Source organism: Clytia hemisphaerica, unplaced genomic scaffold, assembly GCF_902728285.1.
Source record: "Clytia hemisphaerica strain Z4C2 unplaced genomic scaffold, Clytia hemisphaerica genome assembly, whole genome shotgun sequence".
Classification (NCBI taxonomy): Eukaryota; Metazoa; Cnidaria; class Hydrozoa; order Leptothecata; family Clytiidae; genus Clytia; species Clytia hemisphaerica.
The window spans coordinates 441930-465080 of NW_027104391.1; the positions used below are offsets into that span (position 1 = coordinate 441930).

At 34.3% G+C, this 23151-nt stretch overlaps 2 protein-coding genes across 2 annotated transcripts in view; one reads left to right on the forward strand and one right to left on the reverse strand.

Annotated features, from left to right (window-relative positions):
• Positions 1 to 2101: 2101 nt before the first annotated feature.
• On the reverse strand, positions 2102 to 10673 carry LOC136819922 (PCNA-associated factor-like). Its single transcript, XM_067076164.1, has 3 exons — positions 10487 to 10673; positions 3516 to 3656; positions 2102 to 2877 (listed from the first exon to the last, which is right to left on the reverse strand). The coding sequence occupies exons 1-3, from the start codon at positions 10521 to 10523 to the stop codon at positions 2504 to 2506; spliced, it is 552 nt and encodes a 183-aa protein (XP_066932265.1). The 5' UTR covers positions 10524 to 10673; the 3' UTR covers positions 2102 to 2503.
• Positions 10674 to 11045: 372 nt separating this feature from the next.
• LOC136819932 (laminin subunit beta-1-like) overlaps positions 11046 to 23151 on the forward strand; it is a 50230-nt gene continuing 38124 nt past the window's right edge. The window contains exons 1-9 of the mRNA XM_067076173.1: positions 11046 to 11238; positions 14416 to 14585; positions 14792 to 15028; positions 16600 to 16650; positions 17023 to 17100; positions 18061 to 18283; positions 18900 to 19629; positions 20225 to 20877; positions 21588 to 22288. Of these exons, the coding sequence (XP_066932274.1) occupies positions 11073 to 11238; positions 14416 to 14585; positions 14792 to 15028; positions 16600 to 16650; positions 17023 to 17100; positions 18061 to 18283; positions 18900 to 19629; positions 20225 to 20877; positions 21588 to 22288 (3009 nt within the window). The 5' untranslated portion in view covers positions 11046 to 11072. The remainder of the gene's footprint in view (positions 11239 to 14415; positions 14586 to 14791; positions 15029 to 16599; positions 16651 to 17022; positions 17101 to 18060; positions 18284 to 18899; positions 19630 to 20224; positions 20878 to 21587; positions 22289 to 23151) is intronic.

Genomic DNA, 23151 nt, shown 5'->3' on the forward strand with positions numbered 1-23151 from the left:
GTCTAGTCTCAAAAAGCATCCTCGTTATATACCTTCTGAATGAGGAAAATAACACGAAACTAAATATCTTTCTTTTTATATCATACCTGTCGTGACGGTCTGATAATTAAAAAAATACAATAGGAATGATGGGTACCATTGCAAAGAGAAATCCCCGTGACTGAGTTTCGGTTGAGAATTTTCCTCGTCTATATACTGTACACCTTTCTTTTCTCAAGCATTGCGTTGATTTGAAATGAGGCTGGGCATATGCTAAGATTTCCATTGTTCTATAACAATAGATCTATTGTTATCAAGCAAAAATAACAGCCTGGCCCATGCTTATAAGCGCTATGCTTATAAATATAAAAATATTTATTACATCATAATCATGGGTATTATCATGGAAATTTTTCAAATAAAAAATGTATGGAAATTGCCTGGAGACAACTAAATGTTTATTCCAAAAAATAATCTCAGAATTTTCTTATTCAAGATTACGTGATTTTTGGTAACAATAGCATTTTATATCGAATTAAATTAGTATATCAGAGATTTAACTATTGCCATTAAAGATCAAAGTTCTAATCAGGTTTGCTCGTCAAGTTTCGATTCCCAGTTTCGAATCAGTTACTGTTATTTAATAGTATCAAAAAGATCCATTTATAGATTTAATAGTCTGGCCGAAATACAATAAAACAGGGGTGAACGTAGAAAATAATTCTGCGTAAACTTTCTTGGTACCGTTGGAAGCGGAATTTTATGTAGATTATCATACTCAGAGCCTCATGATGAGGGCCTTCGGGAAAACATTTGGTGAAATCAAGCCTGAAGTGTACTTCTTTGCCCCAAAGAAGATACGTTTTTGAGCAGTGTACTGGTCATCAGATATACTAAAAACCTCTCAAAGCTATTCAAAGTCTATGAAAGTCAGCGCTATCCCCATGTGTTTTCGCCCAAGGGCTTTCGCCTTGGACTTGACCCATTTCATATCATGGATGACACTGTTTAATTGATTGTGGTTTCCAGAAATGTTTGTTGGGAAATCCCCCAACCCCAGATTTTTGAGGGTATACATTGAGTGTTTTAAAAGGCATATACCATTGCAAGGATAGCACTTTTCAAGGCATTTTATAGCGAAAATGGGTCCTTGATCTTTTCTTTCATAAATGTTTTCCCCAAGGGCCTCAACGTGAGGCTCTGAGTATGTTAAACTTCATAAAGTTCCGCTTCCAACGGTACCAAGAAAGTTAACGCGGAATTTTTTTCAAGGTCAACTTTTATTTCTGTCAGACTACTATCTATTATGTATTTGTGCGAAAAATTAGTCATTTTTGACTGAAAATATGCTAGTTTGGCCTAAATACAATAAAACGGGGTGAACGTAGAAAAAAATTCCTCGTAAACTTTCTTGGTACCGTTGGAAGCGGGATTTTATGTAGATTATCATACTCAGAGCCTCATGATAAGGCCCTCGGGGAAAAAATTGATGAAAGAAAATATTAAGGACCCATTTTCGCTATAAAATGCCTTGAAAAGTGCTATCCTTGCAATGGTATATGACTTTTAAAACACTCAATGTGCCAAATTTCAGCCAAATCCGTAACATACACACCCACATACCTCGACATAAAAATAAACATAATTAGATTTTGTGAACCAAAAATTATTTCTAGATTTTAAATCCAAGAGCCAGTATTTTGAAAATTTTGTGGACTAAATTTCGCGAATCATTTTGAAAGTAGCAGAAAATGGCCTTGGCAAAAAGTAGACGGTTTAAAATTTAAAAACTGAATAATTTTTCATTATATTTTCAATTTAATAACTGTTGAATATATTGAAGTTTACAAGAAGTGTTATCATAATTCTAAAATATAAATTACCAAACTATTTTTTGATTTTTTTGCACTTTTTTAATTTTCAAGAAAAAACTGGTTAAAAAACCTTAGCTGTACCCTAGAGGTCACTACTGAACGACCTTTAATTTGATATGTATTGCCGAGGAAAGAACTAATTTCAATAAATTAATCCTAATTTTTTTGTTATCAACCTCTTTAAGATAGACCTAGATTTGGAAGGAAAAATGTATTCTGGGATTCCTCTGCGATTCCTAGTTAAGCCATAAAATTGAGAGAGACAATTTGTGAAAAATTCCGAAGCCAAGACCTTCAGCCCTAAATTGAAAAAAAGAAGAAAGATAAAAAAAATTCCTTTATGATACTAGACTGAAAAAATGTACAAAATTGAAAACTAGTTAATGAAATTATCTTGCATTACCCATAATTCTCCTTATAGAGCTTTGGATTTTATTTCTACGTTGGCTTTTTCCTCAAAGAAATGTTGGAATATCGATTGAAAACTGCATTTTCTAGGATCTATTCATGTAAGTAAAGAATAGTTCGATTTCATCACCATAAGGGAGTTAAAGTCGACATGATATTTGATTTCATTTTTTCAAAGTTCGAAGAAAAGCCTTCCATTTACACCATACAAATGGTACTTGTGTCAGATAAATTAACATAAATTATTCTTCATCACTGCTATCATGTAATACCACTCTCCGTTTCTTTTTATTCGATTGATTGAGAGATTTTCCTGAAACGCTCACTTTTTGTTTACCACTGGGTCGTTTCACTGTTTTCCGTAGTTCATTATCGTTAATATCTTTATCGTTTTCTTTGTCGGAAGTGTTCTCGTTTTTGTCTGAAGCATTCTCGGTGTCAATTGTAGCACCGTCGGGAGAATTATCAGTTTTCTCCTCTAATACGATGACGTCATTCGTTTCCTCTTTTCGCTCGTCTTTTGTCGGACTTTGCGAAGATGCTGCCGAACTACTTCCGGAAGAACTTTCGTTTTCGTTGCTGGTGTTTTCTCGTTTTTGAAAAAATGACCCGATGCCTGGAAAGCATAAAGATTTTGTGTATGTTGAGTAATCTTTGCTTTAAAAATGTCTCAAAGTTTTGTTTTTCTTGTTTATTTTTTTCGAGGATTAATAAATATTAAAGTAGATCTTTATACTAAGATTTTTGCTGATCTTATGGAGGTAATAGAAACTTAATATTTAATCCATCAAAAATGTAGATCATTAGTTCAATTATTTTTCAATATTTTTATGTAAATTAGTTATTATGTATTTAAGGAAGACAGTCTATTGAGAAATAGAACAATTTTGATTTGATGATTCGTTTTAACACATGATTTTGCAAGCTCGATGATTGTTTATTATCGATTCAGACCTCAATCTCAGGTCCATTTACTTTAAGTGTGCACTAATTCTTGTTTTGCTAGCCATTTCTAAACAACAAATTGCCAAATTTTAAGTTTGCCTTTTCTCTTTACAATGGCAAAAAATTCATTGAAACTTCACATTATTTTGGACACAGTTAACCATCAAACACTTATACCTTTTTCTGGGTCACCCAGTATATTTGTTTATTTCTCACATACAAAGTCCCAAGCAGAAAATGTTGCATAAAAAACATAAGTCACTAGAAAATAGAAAAATCAAATCCTTTCTGAATATGAAATAAACTTACCTTTTTGCCATTTTGGAGCTGGCCACATTTTAGCATGATTGACAACATTGAAACTGGTATTTTGTGAACCATCGGCAGCAGAACTTGAACTACTACTTCCTCCTGCATTGAAATTCTTCCTCGGAGCCTTTGAAGCGACAGCTGTAGAATAAACAAAAATATTTCATTTGAAAACACATTTTCATTAGTGTGAGGAAGAAAGCTCCTCAAAAAGCTTTTCTGGTCAGGAAAAATACATTGACCTGTTAAGTGAATTTATTCCAACTTCTTAAAGTTATTCTAATCTGTAAAAACTATATAACCAGTATACAAGTCTTTTTGTAATTTTGTAATTTTTCATAAATCCCGTAACACAATAGAAGTTTTGCTCGCGAATCAATTAAATGCTAAAGCAGGCTGTAGCACTTTCATAGCATTAATCTTTGTTACATATCTTAGATGGAGCGCTAGTGTAGCTAACTGTATTATGGCTAGCCTGGGAATCCAAGCACATAATCTTAGAAAAAACAAGTGATACTTTTATGGACCTACCTGGTTATGCATTTAACACATATATAATTGATATCTACATGAGCATGAAGGTTAAAGGGAACGACGCATGGTATATTTATGAAATGCTGATCTAGCATTGGCAAAAACATCCATACGGAGGAGTATTTACAGTCAGGAACTATTGCAAATTAGGCTATGATGGCCAAACTAGGATGTTAGCCTAATTAGGCCAGAATTTATATCCTAGTTAGGATATTAATGGCTTAATTTGGATATATGAAATATACAAACCTAAATATCTTGAGAACAAATAAAATCCGCGTCAATCTTGCTACATGGACTTGTTACTTATACTAAGAAGAGTATTTAAAGCGAAAAACTTTTCTCTTTTTAGAGCGGAGTGAAAAGATGTGATTATCTTATTAAAATTAGCTTAATTTGGCTATGATAGCCAAATTAAGCCGATTAAGTTCTACATGCAGCGCGCCAATTTTTGTCTGAAAAAGGAAAAAAAAATAGTATTATAATATATTGTTGTTATCGTTGGCTTTAAAAGTATAGTCTTTTGGTTTTGCTGATCTTAAAGGGACATAACAGTACTTGCGAAATTTGTAAACAAACTGTATGCAGCATACAAAATCAAAACAAATGTCACATGTCAAAATAAAAAATCAAACCAAATATGGCTAATTTTGATTGTTCAATTGTTTTACAAGTTTGTTTTGGACACGTGATTTTGATTGTTCTTTTTAATGACACGTGGTTCGCGCAATGTTTACATTTTACTACTTTAATGTCCCTTTAAAGATATGTTATTAAAATTTACACTTGATAGATTGATTAAATATTTAAATTGAGGAAGGTCTTTTTTACGTTTTTTTATATATTATTATAGCTGACAAGGTTGTTTATAAAATCTAAAAGTGTACAAAACAAGTTTATTATGAAGATAAAAAATAGATATAGATAAAACATGTTTCTAAACCCAAGTTCGGATTACGCTTGTTTACATTAATCTTGAAATAATTTCGACTGTACTGCTGTATATATGTAAACACAATTTTGCTGAAACAGCATAATATTTTAAAAATTGAATATTTTCTCAGTCCGCTCAAATTTTACCCAAAAAACATTCGGAACTTATTCAAATAAATAAGTACACGTTTTTTTTTTATAAGGAACCTTAACTTTGCTCTGAGCCTGGAGTTCCTAATTTTTACAGAGAATTTCAGTCTCAAAGTTCCTTATCAAGTTCCTTACTACATAGGAAATTTTGAACTTTTTGCCCCTTGAAAGATCAAAATTTGGTCAAATTAGTCCCAATAAGGTAGATCAATTTCAAATCCACTTATTCTCAGCCTGAGCAGTTCCTTAACAATTCCTTAATTTTTGAACCATTTTCAGCCTCGAGTTCCTTATAAACGTGTTCCTTATAAAAAACAACAACGTGTATTTGACATTTAAAGCTAAATATTGACGCGGATTTTGAAATCCAAGTCAAAAATTGGAATTTTGTTCCTTCCAGCCTAATTAGGCTACAATTTCTGGCTTAATTAAGCCATGGTATCCAAGTTAGGCCAGTATCAGCGAACATAGCCTAATTTGCAATTGTTCCTGACTGATTTAGGAGTGCTGGATCATAACAAAAACCAAAAGTGACTTTATTCCAAAAAATATATTCAAAAAAGTGAATATAATTTACTATAATGCTCAACAACAACACAAAAAAACTTACATAAAACTGAAAGAAAAAAAATATGAAATCGAGTGTGTCTATTTTTAAATGAAGACATTCTATTGCGAATTTTTTCGAAAACTTCTTTGCAATCTTTTTGTTTACATTTTGTCTTCATTCACTTTCGTTTACTGTTGAAAACATAACAAAGTTTATAGCTATACTCTTAAACCACGTATAACTGTCGGTTAAGCCAATCAGCTTTCGGGCTGACATCAGCATGTATTTCAGAGTATACCATGGAAGTGCCACCAAATCGGACCCCTACTATAAGTATAGCGCTATTGCCTTTAAACAATCATTCAGAACACAAATAGTGACGATTTATTAAAATTAGTCATTTGTTTCTTATAAAAAAAAAACGTTTTTTGGACCAAATTTGCCCAAAAACATTTTTTTTTCGAAAATCGGGCTCAGTCACATTCGAGGGTTTATAGCTATGCATCTTTGTGCAAAAAATCATAAAGAATGAAAGAGCCAATCTCGAGAAAAGCTAATACCTAAGTAATTGATAATATGCTTATAAAAAAATATCGAATTTTATCAGCTTTTCTATTAAAAACATGCCAAGCAACCAAAATTTCATGTTTCAACACACATATGCTTCAAAAGTAAGCCCTCGTGAGCAAAAAAACATCTATCTCATAAAAAAATTGAGTAATTTGACTAAGAACATTGATGTATGCTTATTAATAGTGATTCTTATAGATAAACATGCGTTGTTTAAGCCAAATAAATTTTTTTGCAAAAATCTGCTTGAGCCATCTTTTACCTATGATGGTACCCTACTTTCATGCAAAAAATCAGAAAAAATTAATGATCCAATTTTTCACAAAGTCCAAAAAACCCGTTTTTTAGCCGTTTTTTGGCCCAAATTTGCCCATTTGTTTTCGAAAATTGGGCTCCGTCACATTTTGGCCACCATCGTTTTGCACCTTTGTACCAAAAAACAAATGATTCCTATGATTCAATCTCGAGAAAAGCTGGTAACGAACGGACGGACGGACAGAGGTGAATTTATAGAACCTCCACCCCACCGGGGTAGGTCCAACAAAAAATAACTCACATCACAAAGTGCTAAGATATTAGAGCTTGGTGCAGGTAGATTTAATTGGACACATAATGTTGTAAAGACTTTCTGAACTTTGGAAACCCATGCAAACACACATAATCAACTTACCATAAAAACTTTTTCATAAGCTTCATTTGTTTTCCTTTTTCCAGCAGAGTCAGCTTTTTCCATAAATTATGTGCGCGCATTGAAATTAACAAAATGCGCGCAAAAATACTGCTAAGTAATACGCAAAAAATCTGGCCAATCAGACTGAACCTGAATTGCAGTCGGAAAAATCTCCCTGCAGGAGTGTTACCTGTGCCAAACGTTAAACAAGCAGCAAAGATATCATAAACTAGGCCGTGAACAAAATTTAACGCTTGGATTCCCAGGCTACCTTATGGCTTCCAAAGATAAATGATATCTGATTCATCTGTTGTCACATCATCCTATTTTTGGATTTTTTTAATTATTCGACATGACATCCTGATTAAAAAAAGTTCTACCTCTAGCATAAACGATAGGAATTATGCGAGCTGTAGCCAAAGTAAATATGGTTGACAAAACAACGGGGAGGGTCAAATATCTTGAGATTAAGTTTCATTACCTGAGAACAGTGATATTTTTGAAGGGGTTGGGGGTTAGCATAAACAAAATAACCAGCTTGACATATGACCCACAGTGTAAAGCTTTTTCAGGGCACTTCACTTAGTGAGTTTGAACTTTGAAAAGTCCCGAACATGACTCAAACTTCAGCGCATATTCGAGCCAGGTTTTCAAAGGCAAAAATCCAAAACAAATTTATGGTTTGCCATCACGTTAGCCCAGGCTTAGTTAATCGATATAATCGATAATCGGGAGTAATTGATAAATAATCAATAAGTAATCGAAGGATAAGATATCGATTATCCGATATAATCAATAGGTAATCGATATTTTTTCAAACCTTGATTATTTATCAATCATCCATCAATCAATTTTCTCATCAATTGTCTATCAGTTATGTATCGATTATACTTTGATTAAATTAATCATTGATCAAAGATTGATTGATCATCGATCAAATAGTTCATCTATCAACAATCGATACCGTGACAGTTAGTCACACTAGGAAATCAAGCTTTCAGAAAAGTTTGCAACAACAAAGACAGTTAGGGAAACCATCCAGGATCCAGCCATTCTATAAGCCAGCAAAAACTAAATGACACTTTTAAATTTAGTTTCTTACCATTTTCCATCTAAAACAACCAAAAACATTACTACTTCCCAAAGCCGGAGACCAAAACAAATTATCTTCCAAGATTATGGCGCCCTTTTGAATATCTAAAAATGGTGGAAAGAGTTGTGGAAAGACAGAGGCGCCCGCTGCTTCGAGGGTGGTATCGCAAAAACGCCTAATATGTTCTTCCAACAGAAGGTGAGTTAGTTGCAGCGCGAGTTACGTCATACACTCCACCGCAATGTACAACAAACGGTGTTTCAGTGAATATCAATAATTATAAGAATATCTAATGTGCATAACTTCAGTATAATTTCAGTGCTTCATTGATGATGAAGAAGGTAAGAAGATAAAAAATGCGCTGGATACTTTTCATTTAACATTTTGGTCAATCAGTATAGACTTAAACTTGTATATCAAGATTACGGGATTTTGAGTACGGGCCGATTTTTCTTTCGTTTTGGGTGGTTTTATTTCTGATTTCAAGCCAACAGTTAGCAACGGGGTGCTTGCCCATAGTTACAGGGGTTTGTGCAAAAAACTAAACATAGAAAATTTCCAAATCCCCCATTTCGATTAATGCAATGAAAAATGAAACTTTTCTATGTTTCACTTTTTTGCACCTATTCTTCAAAATGAGAATATTTAAGATTTCAAGTTCTTCTTTTATTCAATGATTTTTTACGGCACTTTGTTGACAATCTAACTCTCCTATCAAACTCCCGCTTTCTTCAGTAAATTGAAGATAGGAAAAAATCTAAGCCACAGATCATGGATTGAAACAAATATATGAAGGGTGGGATTTTACAGCCGCCTGTCGTGCAAGGCACTGAAAGGCCACGGGTGCTAAAAAAATGGGCCATTTGAAATGCGACAACCTCATTGTTGGAAATTTGGTAAGTAGCTGTGAAGGAGGGCAGTGTAGCTCTAAAGCTCTAAAACAGCATCTAATAACATGAAAACCAGAATATGATTCTTCAATGGGAATCAAAACTATAAAGTGCACTTACAAACATCAATTTGTCAGATCTAACAAAATTAATAACGGCACTGTCATCATTGACAATAAAACAAACAATATTCTGTCAAGAGCCTTGTAAACATTCCAACAACTTCCATCGAAATGATCTATCACGGCTCAGTCTACCATTTTAGCGCGGTCCGAGGATTGAGCCAAGAACTCTCGCAGAGTGCCCGAGCTCCCGCGCGGCGCGCATCGCGGGGATGAAAAACTTCAATCTGTCAATCATTTTCTCAAGCGAAGAGTAAGCGAAGCGATTCTAGCTTTACGATAGTGCCGCGGATCATCAATGGATAGTATTCAATAAACATTATCCCTTTATTTTCATTACTAGAACTTTTGCAAAAAAAGGAAAAATAGAAAAGTTGTAATTTTTACTGCTCTATTCACATACTGAATTTGAAAGATCTTCTATGTGGCGTTTTTTTGCAAACTTCAAAAAACTGATTTTTGTCCCGCCTTTGCGGGATTTTGACCCAAGTGCTTGAGTGCAGCATAGGGTACAAAGTCCAAATATGCGTTTCCCGTAATTTTTGTATGAAGAGTTAGGTCTACACTGGAGGGCTGGGAAGCAATCAGTAGAAAAGACCACTTTCGTTTTTGTTGCAGATTTCTATAAAATCTTCTCTCAGGGATTACTTGTCAATGTACATGTACGCATATGTTGTGTCAACTTGTCAGCATTGTATTGTTGTCAAGGAAAAGATAAAAGAGGTAAAATTAACCTAGTTTCTAATCCTCATATAGGAGTTTAAGTTTAGACTGTCAATCATTGCTGATAGTTTCAAAAAGTTTTTCCGACGCAAAAAAACTTTTCAGCCAATTAAAAGCCCAGTGTGCTTATACTTACTATTTTGCTACATCGTCTAGGCTAAAAAAGTGAGAAAAGACACAAACGCCATTTTTTATTGAGTGTTGTTATGATTTTTTTGATTGCGGCTCCGTACAAATACAGGAACTCGCCAAATAAATGTTCCTAGCTCTCAAGTTCCCAAGACAATTAATTAAAACTTGAAAACTTAAAATTAGACCAAATGATGGATTGCGAACGTGCAGCAGCCAGAATATCAACCAACCAAATTTTGTCATTCAATTCCTGTGAGACAGCGCTTTGATTTTTAAGGTCTTGTCAATACGCTAAAGTAAAAATATGTACATATCTGCATATCTGCACATGCAAATGGATCAGTGTTTGAGGTCCAGCAAAATTTCCAGGAAATAACCTATCCGGCAGTACGCGGATCTAGTTTTCAAGGGTTGGATAATCGATATCTTATCCATAGATTACTTATTGATTATTTATCGATTACTCCCGATTATCAATAATATCGATTAATTAAGCCTGGATTAGACCTGCCATTTTATGAACACCCAGCCCAAAGCAAATAAAATGGTGGTTAAAATATGAAATTAACAAAAATAATTTAAAGACAAAATAAATTAAATTTACCTTTTCTTGAACAATTATCAGCACGTGTTCGAACCATTCTATATTATGAAAATAAAGTTATAAGGGTGTATAAATAACAGGATAAATACTTTAAAAGAAGTGTTGTACGAGAGACAACTTTGAGACAACTTTGAGTTGTTTGAAGCATGGAAATATGGCGGATAGTTTTTCCCGCGTTGTTGTTGTTTTTGTCTCGCTTACACGTTCAAAAAGGACAGATGATTATCCTACGTGAGGTCAGACAATCAAGTCAAAATAATGCGGGAAACTTTGCTTAAAGAAATGGCTCCTAATTTTCTGGCCTTCGGCGTTTACGGCCCTCGGCGATTTTCAAAACTTTCTTTCGTTTCTTCTTTCAAATTTTGTTTCCCTTGGTAGTTAGTACACTAAAAGTGTCAAACCAGGAAGTGTCTATAAATCTTTTTTCTAAGCTGAGAAAATAAATATAAAAGTATAAATTATTCAAATTTATCTAATCAAAAGAACAAAAGAAAGACGGTTTAAAAATTCCGCGCAGATGCGAGCGCAAAAAGACGGAAATAGAGAAATGGGAAATCGAAAATCGAACCTCTCAGTGTAAACAAATATGGCGGACACTTTGAGCGTGTGGATTGTGATTTCTCATCTGATCTTTGCTCTTTTTCAGCTCCAAGTTTTCTTTATTTGTGAAGCTGAATCTATCTTTATAAGAAATTCAGCAGCATCTTCAACATGTGGAAATCCTCCGGAACAATTTTTTGAAAGCTGGCAAGGTAAAATTTTATATTTTTTCTGGTTTCTGGTTTCTTTCTTACGTTCTTTCTTCTATATAACTATAATTTTTTTCAGTCGCATTTTTAATAAACTGCTGTAACTGTAGATCATGAGAGGTATTTTTCGGCCAATCATCGATTCTACTTTTCAAATCTTTACTCTCAGCCTTTCAGCTTCTCAAATCAGCTGTTCAGCTTATATTTATTCCCAATAGCATTAACTACTCAGGCATCAACTTGAATTGGAACACAGTTATTCAATTTGAGAAGTTATAAAGTTGATCTGAGAAGCTGAAAAGATGATCTGAGAAGCTGAAAAGATGATCTGAGAAGCTGGAAAGATGATTTGAGAAGCAAAATCATGGCAGTACCTTTACGGCCAATCACAATTTTAGCTTCTCAAATCTAAAATCAGCCTCTCAGATTTGGAATTCGGCTTCTCAGATTATAATTTCAACTTCTCAGTTTTATGATATCTTTTTACTATTAAAGTTTTTCTTCTTCAAAAATTAAGAATTGATTATTCCGCTTCTCAAATCATTTTTTCAGCTTCTCAAATCATTTTTTCAGCTTCTCAAATCATCTTTTCAGCTTCTCAGATCATCTTTTTAGCGTCTCAGATTAACTTTATAACTTCTCAAATTGAATAACTGTGTTCTAAATCAAGTTGATGCCTGAGTTAATGCTATTGGGAATAAATATAAGCTGAAAAGCTGATTTGAGAAGCTGAAAGGCTGAGAGTAAAAATTTGAAAAGTAGAATCGATGATTGGCCGAAAAATACCTCTCATGCAAAATAATCAATTCTTAATTTTTGAAGAAGAAAAACTTTAATAGTAAAAAGATATCATAAAACTGAGAAGTTGAAATTATAATCTGAGAAGCCGAATTCCAAATCTGAGAGGCTGATTTTAGATTTGAGAAGCTAAAATTGTGATTGATGGTAGATAAGACTGTAGATCTGTTGTAGATCTTAGTATAGACAAGTAAGGCTGTTAGTGTACACTAATATTGAATAGTCTAAAGCTAATCACTTTTGAACTTAGAAATTTAGTTGTACAGTAGCTAGTCTAAAGTGCGCACGAATTATTGACATATTGTCAAAGTAGGATTAATTTCCGGCCAGACAGTTACATCAAAATGCCTCGAAAATGTCAATATGAAAATTGTGTAATCAAGGAACGTATGCCTCGCTCATTATAAAAAGGCAGAGACAAACTTTCAATAATTGGATTGTAACATCGAGTTAAGTCTCTTTTGTTAAGTCACCAGGGGGTAAATAAAACAGACCTCGATACATTTATCGTTCGTTTCAACTTGACGATTCGTTTAAAACTCAGCCTCCTAAATATTTGGGGTAGGTAAAATATGTACAAAGAAATTCATAGTTTTCCAACCCGGCGAATCTTTAAAAAAGAAGCGAACAATAAAATATAATTACCCTTTCCAAATTAACCTCTTGGGTGGGGAGCGTAGTCTACTCTGACGTAATTGTAAAATTTATGTGATGGGAGTTTGACATAGTAATGTAATGTTGGTTGGGGAATTATGAAGTTCTCTGGAATTTCAATTGCATTTATTCAGGTTGATTTTTTATGACTTCTAATGGTATTTTTTCTAACGAGTTTGATTACTCTGTTCTCACACTTATGTTTTTTTTTTCGAGTCCTTTTCCGTGATTACTTTTATCTATATTTTTAAAGACAGGTAAGAAGGCATATTGATGTAACTGTCGGAATGCGTCTAAAAAGTTTTTGAATACACCTTTCTCGTAATTCGTAAAACTAATGTGCACGCATTATTTTGATGCTCTCCACCATTTGTTCTCTTCTGGAGGCATGGATTTATTTTAGAGACCCTGGATAAACATCGAATGAAACGGTGGAGAGCGGAGTATTGTCTTTCTATTGTTTCAGAAAACAATCGATGTACAGGCTTTGTCCGCCAAGGACAACTGTCATGGCAACTCGAAGGACTCTGATTTTGAAAAATAATTAATAGTCTTATTTCTAAAAAGTTCTCTAACTTTTTCTGATCATACTTTTGCTGGCTAAAAGTTTGAAAATAAATGCTAGAATACCAAGCGAATACATTTATGAAATCTGGTGTGAGAAAAACATCATCAGACGAGTAAAATCAAACGAAATGCTTATAATGGCACGAAATTTTGAATTGGGAATATCTTTCCAATGTATCTCTGAGAAGAGCTGAGATTGATATATATTAGACGTGAGTCTCATAGCTCCACTGTGGTATAAAAATCTTTTGGTGGCACGTGGTGGCATGGTGGCTTTTTTTGGGTTGAAGTTTAAAAATATCTGGTGTCAATATTCAATTTCTTATACGTAGCATGTTTTTGCATCTTTCTCGAAATTTAAAACGTCATAACGAGGTATAATTAGTAATTAACTAGATGAGTTTGAATCTCGGAGGAGAACTTAAAGTCTCATTTGGGAATTGGATAAGTGTATTTTGATGAGAAATGCAATTAAAAATGCTACATAAAATTATTCAATAGTGGAAGGAGGGTGAACAATAATGTTGTTACTGCAGACAAGGCTTGTACATGAGAAATTGGCAAAACTCAGCTCATTGTTTTTCCAGTGTCTATGATAATTCCATGCTGGAGGTAAACAAACCTGTTTTTGCCTGCGTTTCCTTTTAGGGAAAGTTGGTTTTTTGAGCTTTTCTTAAGTTCTATTGAACAAAACCACTTCAAATTTTACTATGTTCAATCTATTCACAATAATATACCACCCTGAAAATTTTTTGCCAAAAGAAGATCTCTATCAAAAGTTAGAGGCTGAAAACCCACTTTCCCCCTTAACTCCTCGCAGGCAAAAACATGTTTCTTTAGCTTTACCTCCCAATCAATTTTGTACACAACATTTCAAAATTTGAATTCTCTAACTCACTCTAACTGGGTTTCTTATGGGTCCCCTTAAAGTTCATAGAAAGCTAGAGTGTTTGATCAGTATGAAGGTCCTTGTAAAGTAATTTAAGTTATTTCTATGTCAAAACTTCAAATTGCTACTATGGATTTTTAGACCAAAATATTTTTGGGTTTTCCTCAGTTCATTATACCTACTCTTATAAAAACTGGCTCTTAGACACCTTAACGTACGTGTTACTACCTTCTACAGTGGTTGTGTAATATCTCTCTGTTTTTCTATCCTAGTTGAACTGAATCCACGAAATAGAGCACCATTTGTTTGTAATGCATCAGACTCTATCAATCAACATGGTATTCATAACATACTTGATAACAACACAAACACCTTTTGGCAATCTACTGCTGGTGTGGAAAAAGTTGATTTGGTTTTTGATATTACTCCTGTTACCAATAAGGTAAAAAGGCTGAATTAGCAACCCAAATATACTGAAAAATTCCAGTAAACTTTTTTTACAACAGGAGCCTCACCTAATAATAGTGATATTTAATTAGGCTTAATCTTTTTATCATCAATTTCACTTTGGTTTTTGTATATTCGAATGTACTTCAAAAAGTTTTTTTTGTACATCAAATCAGTCAAAGATTATGTTTTGTTTTGTAGTTTTTGTACGTCAAAGGACTATCAATGATATTCGGTTCATCTCGAAGACCTGGTCAAATCAAACTCTTGCGATCTATTGATGGAGGACGATCATTTACTCCTTGGCAATATATTGTTTCATTGAGATCAGAATGTCAAAATGTATTTGGCGTTGATTATATTGAAAAACCATTTGAATACAACACAGTGCTTTGTAGGATTTACGAGTCTATTTTACCAGAAAGTGCAAATGAAAGTGTAAGTAATTCCTCGTCTTTGAAAACTTTTTTAAAATGATTGATCCTAATCCTCTATAGAAACATGTTACCAGCTTTTAGAGGCTGTTATTACAATTGATAGGCTGAGAAAACACCTATCAACCATTAGTCGAGCTGTTGGCTTATTAGGAGACTGTTATTTTCGGCACAAAGCATTTTTAGACTACTTCTAAAACAAACCAAGCAAATTTCTTTAAAAACTTCACACCGTATTCATGGTATGTACCAGTATGTACCAATACAATGTCTTCTGACAAAATACATTACGGACCCAACAGCTGATTGGTTGTAAGTGACGTAAAATCAGACAAAACGTCACTTGCAACCAATCAGCTGTTGGGTCTGTGAAAGGCATTGTAATGGTGCATACCATTAATGAGGTCTTGGCCTCTGCAGTGGAGTGTAAACTATTTTAAGCGTTTGAAAAGCTCAACTCTATTGACGTTACTTTTTTCACTTTAATGCAAAGTTATCTTAATTTATTGCAAGAGTGCTCATACACTTCTGTTTGTGATACCGTCATTGAAAAGAATTTTCCTTTTATTTTTGTTATCAGTTCCTGACCGCGCTGCTAAGGATATAAAGATAGGTGTATTTAAAGATTTTTTGAGGATCATGATCAATTAGAAATTGTTTAAAAAATGAGTTAACATTGCATCTATGGGGTGGGTCTAAAAAGCAGGGTAGCCAATTGGGCTAGGTTGTGGGGTACCTAAATATTTTACAGACCAGAATAGAAATACCGAAAATGAATGCATAGAACCACATTTTACTGACCAGGGAGCACGAATCTGATTGATACTTAGATTGATCATGTATGATTCCAAAGATAAACAAAGATATAAATTACCACGTGTTAATGCAAAAGGAGTAAGAAAAAGAGCTTCATTATAATAGAGCTATTTCAAAAGACCTTTGGTACCTATTATAAGCTGCCATATTTAAAAATTTTGAAAGGAATTAATTGTTTAAAACATCTAAACATGATTTAAATTAAACAATAGATTCAATAACAAAGGATTGTTAAGATATGACAAGATTAGAGATCATATGGCCCAAAGGCGATTCCAAAGCTATTATCATCGAATTACAGCTTCACGGAAATAACAATTAAAAACACAAATAAAATCTAAATCTAAAATATTAAAAACTGTTTTGTATATATTTTTTATTCCGGTCTGTAAATTTTCAAACGAAGCCAAGAAGGAAGACAAAATGGCGTCAGGTCTTTTGAGAAGTAACAAAGTTCAGTACCTTTGGAAAAAAGGCTATTGTGGCTAAAGTTCGAAAGGAATATTAAATTTTATTACATGGAATCATTAACAAGATGTTGTAATAGTTTATATTTCCACATGAAAACAGGTTTCAGATTTCAAAAGTTTAGGCAAAAAGAGGTACCCCATAACCGAGCCCAATTGGCTACCCTGCTTTTTAGACCAACCCACATCTATGTGGACTGGATTGGATTTTTTGACCCTTCACTCCAGTATTGTTTTGAGACAAAATGGTATCTCTGAAATTTTACTGTATCTTATGTACCTTGATTTATAGATTTCCATAAATTTAGAAGGTGGAAGGAATAATGGTGGAGCAAACTTACAGGTAGGCTTTTAGGAATGTCATTTGCTATGACTGTTGTCTCTGTATTGAAAATTATTTTGTTGTAAAGGAAATCTTTGTACCCGAAATTTGTACTGCTATATAGACTTGCAGTAAACTGTCTCTAACTCGATATTCGAAGGACCAAGAATTTTCTTCGAATAAGTGAAAAATTCAAATTATAGAGAGCGTTTTACACAGCTAGCCAGGCTGAGGAGACTAAAATTCTTGTCCAAATTACAGAGAGATTTGAATAATGGAGGTTTGAATTAGAGAGTCGACTGTAAGAAAAGTAGGGACAAAATTAGGTATGAATGACATATGTATGGTTATTATGTACGACTAATATCATAATTTTTCTGCCTTTTGATTCAGAATTGGTTAAAAGCAACACATATCAAGATGGAATTTTCTGGACTTCACAAGTTATTTGATAAATTCTCCCAGAGATGGGTAGGTAGATTTTTAATATGTTAATTAGTTTTATATATCTTGAGTTTGATTCAATCTATGACAGGGAAACCTGAATGTTTATCCTTTTATAGTATTTTACCCAAAAGCAATTAGAGGATGGACCAGGATGGACGCCACTGATTTTTCTGTATGACTTCACCTAGTCTTTAAATGATTGCTTTTGATTGCTTTGTTATTCACCATTTTGGGCGAAAACTAGACAGGAGACCCGTCCCCTATTTTTTATAACCTAATGTATGCAGGACGGGTTTGGGCTGTGAGGCAGATTTCTACCTAAAAATTTTAAAGTAGGAAACTCGAATTTAGCCGTGTCCTCCCTTATACTGAAATTAAAACAGCTTAAAAGAAAGTTTCCTTTTTCTAAGAAAGTATGACATGTGAAATAATAATCAATGCTTTAACTATCATTTGGAGCTGGGAAATTCAAACTCGTAGCCCAAACACCATGCTATTCCTTTCGCCATAAGTATATAAAAGAAGAAATAATAGCATGGATCTTCAGGCTCAATATACAATAATAACACGCTAGGGGAGAAGCAACAAACTTGCATACTATAAGCTGAACAATCTATACTGCTGGCATTTGATGCTTTCCAGAAATCAACATTTTCTGAGGGATGGTTTTCTTCCCTGAGCACAACATCGATCTGGGGAAGCGGGGGGGGGGGCGTTTTCAATAAAATGAAACTCTAATTTTTGGTTAGCAGCTGGGGACTATAAGAGGCTACCAAACCAACTCACTTTTTTACAGAAGTGTAAAACCCTGGAATGATCTAGAAGAAGATATATTGTTGAATCAAAAGCCGAGTCAAAGAACGTTTGATAAAGGAATGGAATGTAAAACATAAAATGTAAAATCAAAAGTTCTGTTTCATAGAAGTCAATAGACCTGTAAAATATTATTGCTATATAAAAAGATTAATTTCTATCCATCCATAGCATCATTACAATGTCCGTGAACTGGAAATTGATGTTGGATGTTTTTGTAGTGGACACAGTTCCCAATGTGTGGATACAAACAAGGATGGTTCGTATCAGTGTATTTGTGAGAACAACGCTTGTGGTGAACAGTGTCAGGAATGTTGTCCTGCTTATAACCAGAGAAAATGGAAACCAGGTGCTTTGAATCCGTTTGAAGTAGATCCAAGTGCAGCTTGTGAAGGTAAGACTCAATGATTTTCAATTTTCCAGTTCCAAGGCCCTTGGCCTAGAAGGATTAAGTGTTCACAGTTCTTCCAACTCAAACAGATTTCCGTATCTATAAGTACATACTAGTAATAACATGGTTTAGAGGGTGATTTGATTATTTTGAAGTGTTTTCAATGAAACGAGGGGTTATTAATCCAAAATCACCCTCTAAACCGTGTTATTCCGCGTTAATTATATGGTCAAAAAAAGAATTGAAGAACACTCAATCGCTATTCTTTTCGAAACTTATAAAAACATTCGAAACTCTAGAAAAACATTCGACTGAGACTCTTATTTTGATTGGCTTAAAAATTTCGTACGATACTTTTCTTTCAACCAATAGAAATTTTTGTTTACATCAGGGCGATTACAAAAAATCGGGGCTATTACGGATTTATCGCCCCGCTCGTCCTTTACAAATCTAAGCTAAATGTAATCAATCATATAATTAAGTTTAATAAGAGGCTGTTCTGCCTTGGAATTTAGCAGTATTATTCAGCAAATTGTTGAACATCTGGACTTATTTGCTGTCTTGAATCTATTTTCCATCTCAGAATTTTTAAAAACTGAACTGTATATTCTTTTTATAGTTTGTAATTGCCACAATCATTCATCATTATGCCAATACAACCAAACCATTGAGAATTCAAAACAAAGTCTCAATATTTTTGGTAACTATTCTGGTGGAGGAGTCTGTATCATATGTCTTCATCATACTACTGGTATCAATTGCCAGGATTGCCAGACTTTTTATTACAACCCAATGAATGTATCCAAAGAATCACCAGAGGCTTGCCAGAATTGTAATTGCAGTACTAAGGGAACCAGAGTTGAGCCTGGATATGTGTTTTTAGATTGTCTGAAAAAGGATAATCAAGGAATGTTGGCTGGAGATTGTTTCTGTAAATCGAACGTTGAAGGAAGCAAATGTGACCAATGTAGCCAAGGATTCTTTAATTTGACCAAGGAAAACAATCAAGGTTGCCAAGAATGTGATTGCTTTGTTGCAGGAACTGTTAATGGTGACATCGCTTGTTCTCGAGATCAAGGACAATGTATCTGTAAAAACCATACCACTGGATTGAAATGTGATCAATGCAAAGATCAATTTTACAATCTGACAATGGCTAATAATGATGGTTGTGTCAATTGTGAATGCAACTTAGGTGGTAGTTTGTCGCCTATCTGTAACAAACAGAATGGGACATGCACCTGTCACTCTGAAAACATCATTGGTCGACAATGTGATGCATTGCAACCTGGTTTCTACTACCAGTCACTTGATTTCATATCTGATATGAAACTGTCCCGCAGTAACAGGTTAGATTATAATACAATTGAGTCTCCAGAACTCGAACCTTTATTACTCGAATATGTGTCCTTAATTCGAACAAGGTTTACTGTCCCTTGAGTTAACAATGTCTTGTAAGTCTCCATATCTCGAAATTTCTATAAGTCAAAATTTAAATTCGCCGTGCGTGTTCGAGTTTGAAATGTTGGTTTTCCGTATCAACCAAGTCTGGATTTTAGAGTTGGCTCAGGCAGTCGATCGGTCGGAAATATTTTAATTTTTACGATTTTTTAATAGTCAGTTCTGTTTACATTTGGGTAATTTCATATTGAAGTGAAAGCGGAAAAGCTAGAAGGGAATTCAGAGTTTTTAAACTTTAAGATAGAACGTGACAGACACGATACAGGTTTTGAATTGAAGAAAATAATCTTCTTTGAAATGGTAATTAATTTTTTCGGGTTAGTAGATTTTGAGTTAGGGTTGGTCGGTTGAGGGCAAACTAACATTTTTATGATTCTGGAACATTGTCTATGTAAGGAGTAGGGAAAAGTCTGTCAAGTAGTCGCTGAGTCGATGAGCCTGTTTTTTTTTTCTATTCCATTAAGACTTTACTCCTATCTTTAGACTTATTATGGCATGGCGTGGCACTTTACCTATTCCCCGTCGACAAGATGAAAGTGAGTTCCGATTTGTGTTCAAATGTACTAGTTATGTTCAAGTTGATGCCATTATTAACATTCAAGATAATTACAAATACATTGCCGATCGTATCCAAGTCCAAAGTACGTGCAGAGATTGTTATATTGTCAGCCGGACACCCGCTCTTATTAAATCCGGACAAGTTGATGTAGATATCACATTCCCAAGTGTCACCAACCCTGATTTGGTCCAATGTAAAAGTTTATACGGATATCCTAAGGAATTCTACGATTCGAGTGCCATCCCAAATCGTGTAGAATTCGATAAACATTGTAACGTCTTATTGAAAAACATTTCACACCCGGTATGCCAGGCAGCATTTTTTACATTGTCAATGGACTATTTACATGAACCTTTACCATGTAAATGCGATGACATTGGATCTTTGGATGACGATTGTAATCCACATCTTGGGCAATGTAAATGTAAAACTGGTGTGACTGGTCGAACCTGCAATCAATGTATGGATGGGTATTTCAATTTGACGGTGAATGGATGTATGGAGTGTGGTTGTTTTGGTGCAGATCCTACTTGCCATCCTACCACTGGACAATGTAATTGTGATCCACATACAGCAGGTTAGCAGTTACGGTCAACTCTCTCTAGTTCGAACTTCCATTATTCGAATGTCTCTATAATTCGAATAAGAAGTTTAATCTTCTCAGCTATATGCTCGTTATGTAAAAATTTACTTTCCATAATACGAATCTTTCACTTATTTGGATAAAATTCTTGGTTCTTCGAAGATTGAATTAGAGACAGCCTGCTGTATTTATATTTGTTTACAGTAGAAACGTCTGTGGTTTCGGTAACATTTTATTCTGAAACTTCTTCATATGGATATGTTTACAGATTTTATGTCTTTCAAAAAGTCCTTGAAGAATGCATCTTCCAATTTATAATCAACCCTCTCTGATAATCCACCGACTGCAAAGTCTTTTAACCACTAAAGGGCTGCATACACTACACAATATATTGTCGGGCAATGCTGAATGTCAACTATATAATAAAAAGGTGTCCGCAATATATTGTCAGCTCGATTTGCAATATTCCAACAATATACGGGGATTGTTTAAAGAAGGAAAATTCCTTTTTATAGTAGACCACCTGTTGTTTACTCCGTACATTACGGTCCAAAAACTATATTGTCGAATATTGATCACCAATATATTGTGTAGCCTAAGTAGTCCTTAAGAATAAGAATGTTGCTTTAAATGCTATGAATTCATCAATGGGTTGGTTATTCGTTATTTAGTAATTCAACATTGACTTTTTCTTCAAATGCAAGGTTTGAAATGTGACGAATGTAATCCAATGTTCTGGAACAATACCAAAGGTGTTGGTTGTCAACATTGCAATTGCAGTTCAACTGGTGCGATGGACGGAAGATGTGATACTAACACTGGTCAATGTCAATGTCTGGTTGGAATCCAGGGCCGCGAATGTGATTCATGTGCGCCAGGTTTTAAAGCTTTCTCGAATGAAGGATGTGAATCATGTAATTGTTCTATTGTGGGTAGTGTTTCAGATGTTTGTGATTCAGAAACTGGACAATGCCAATGTAAGAACAAAACTACAGGGATGCAATGCCAAGAATGTCAGCATGGTTCATTTTTCTTGAATTCGACAAACCCTGATGGTTGCATTGATTGCTTTTGTTCTGGTGTCTCTAGGAATTGTTCAGTCGCCCATGGTTCTTGGCAAAAACAGCTCACCAATCTAAGTTATTGGCAATTGATGACTGACAATAGTCCGTACCCGTTCAACAACACTTACATTATCAACCGATTAAATGCAACTGGGTATGCATACCAAATGCTATCAGCTCCTATCATTTCACACACTGATCAATTATTTTGGAGGTTTGGTTCATCCTTCTTTGGTAACAATGATGCACTAGCTTATGGAGGTTCTCTATCATTCTATATGGAAATCCAAATAAACCAAGACAAATATCAAGAGATATTAACACCAAGAGTTATTCTACATGTAAGTTTTTCTGATTCAATTACACATTCAATTACTCTCATTTTCTAGTCAGCTGTGAGATTTCTTATAGCATTCTAGCTCATTTTCTGAAAAATTTGCTCTGACCATCCCTAATATTATACCGCGTGTTTACTCTTATAGGGTCAAGGGCTATCATTTGACATGGTTAGATTATCCAAAAAGCTTTTACTTTACAAAATCGCGAAAAGAATTGAGCCCTTGAGACTTAGCAACCTAGCGGCTTATAAAAGAATGCGTAGCTCTTCTTTCTTTCCTTCTTTCTTCGAGAAGGTGTCTTGAGGATAGATGGCCCTGTGGTTTTAAAGCGTAAGATTCTCAAACCAGAGGTTCGCGGTTGAAATCCCCGTTCCTTTCAATGTTCTATTTAGTTCTTATATTATCCGAGCTGGCGTGCTGTTGACTCCTTTCTAACAGTCAGAAGACTGCCTAAAATCCAACATTACTGGGCTGTCCACGTGAAACATCGACTCTAATAATGGGTTTTCAAGTTGACTAAGTTACGTAACTTCCGCCATCATGAAAGCAAACGTTCGATTTGCGCTTTTATTTATTTGCCAATTCATGATATTCATGACGTAATGTTTTCTACGGAAAGACCCCGGTTTTTGCCAGTATTGGCAAATTTTATACAATTTTTGTCTAGTTCAAATTTGCCACTACTGGCTAAAACCGGGGTATTGCCGTAGAAAACATTACGTCATGACTATCATGAATTTAAACGTTGCTTCTATAATAGCGGATCTTCCTTAAATTACGTAACTTTGACAAACCTGAAAAAACATCTATATCCCCGCTTCTTATTATGGTAAACAGAATTTGGTGGCATAAAAATTCCAAACAAC

Coding starts and splice junctions, on each gene's coding strand:
- LOC136819922 (XM_067076164.1), bottom strand. CDS start 10,523: ATGGTTCGAACACGTGCTGATAATTGTTCAAGAAAAG. Junction 3,657..10,486: donor TGATAATTGTTCAAGAAAAG/GTAAATTTAATT, acceptor TTTATTCTACAG/CTGTCGCTTCAAAGGCTCCG. Junction 2,878..3,515: donor AGCTCCAAAATGGCAAAAAG/GTAAGTTTATTT, acceptor TATGCTTTCCAG/GCATCGGGTCATTTTTTCAA.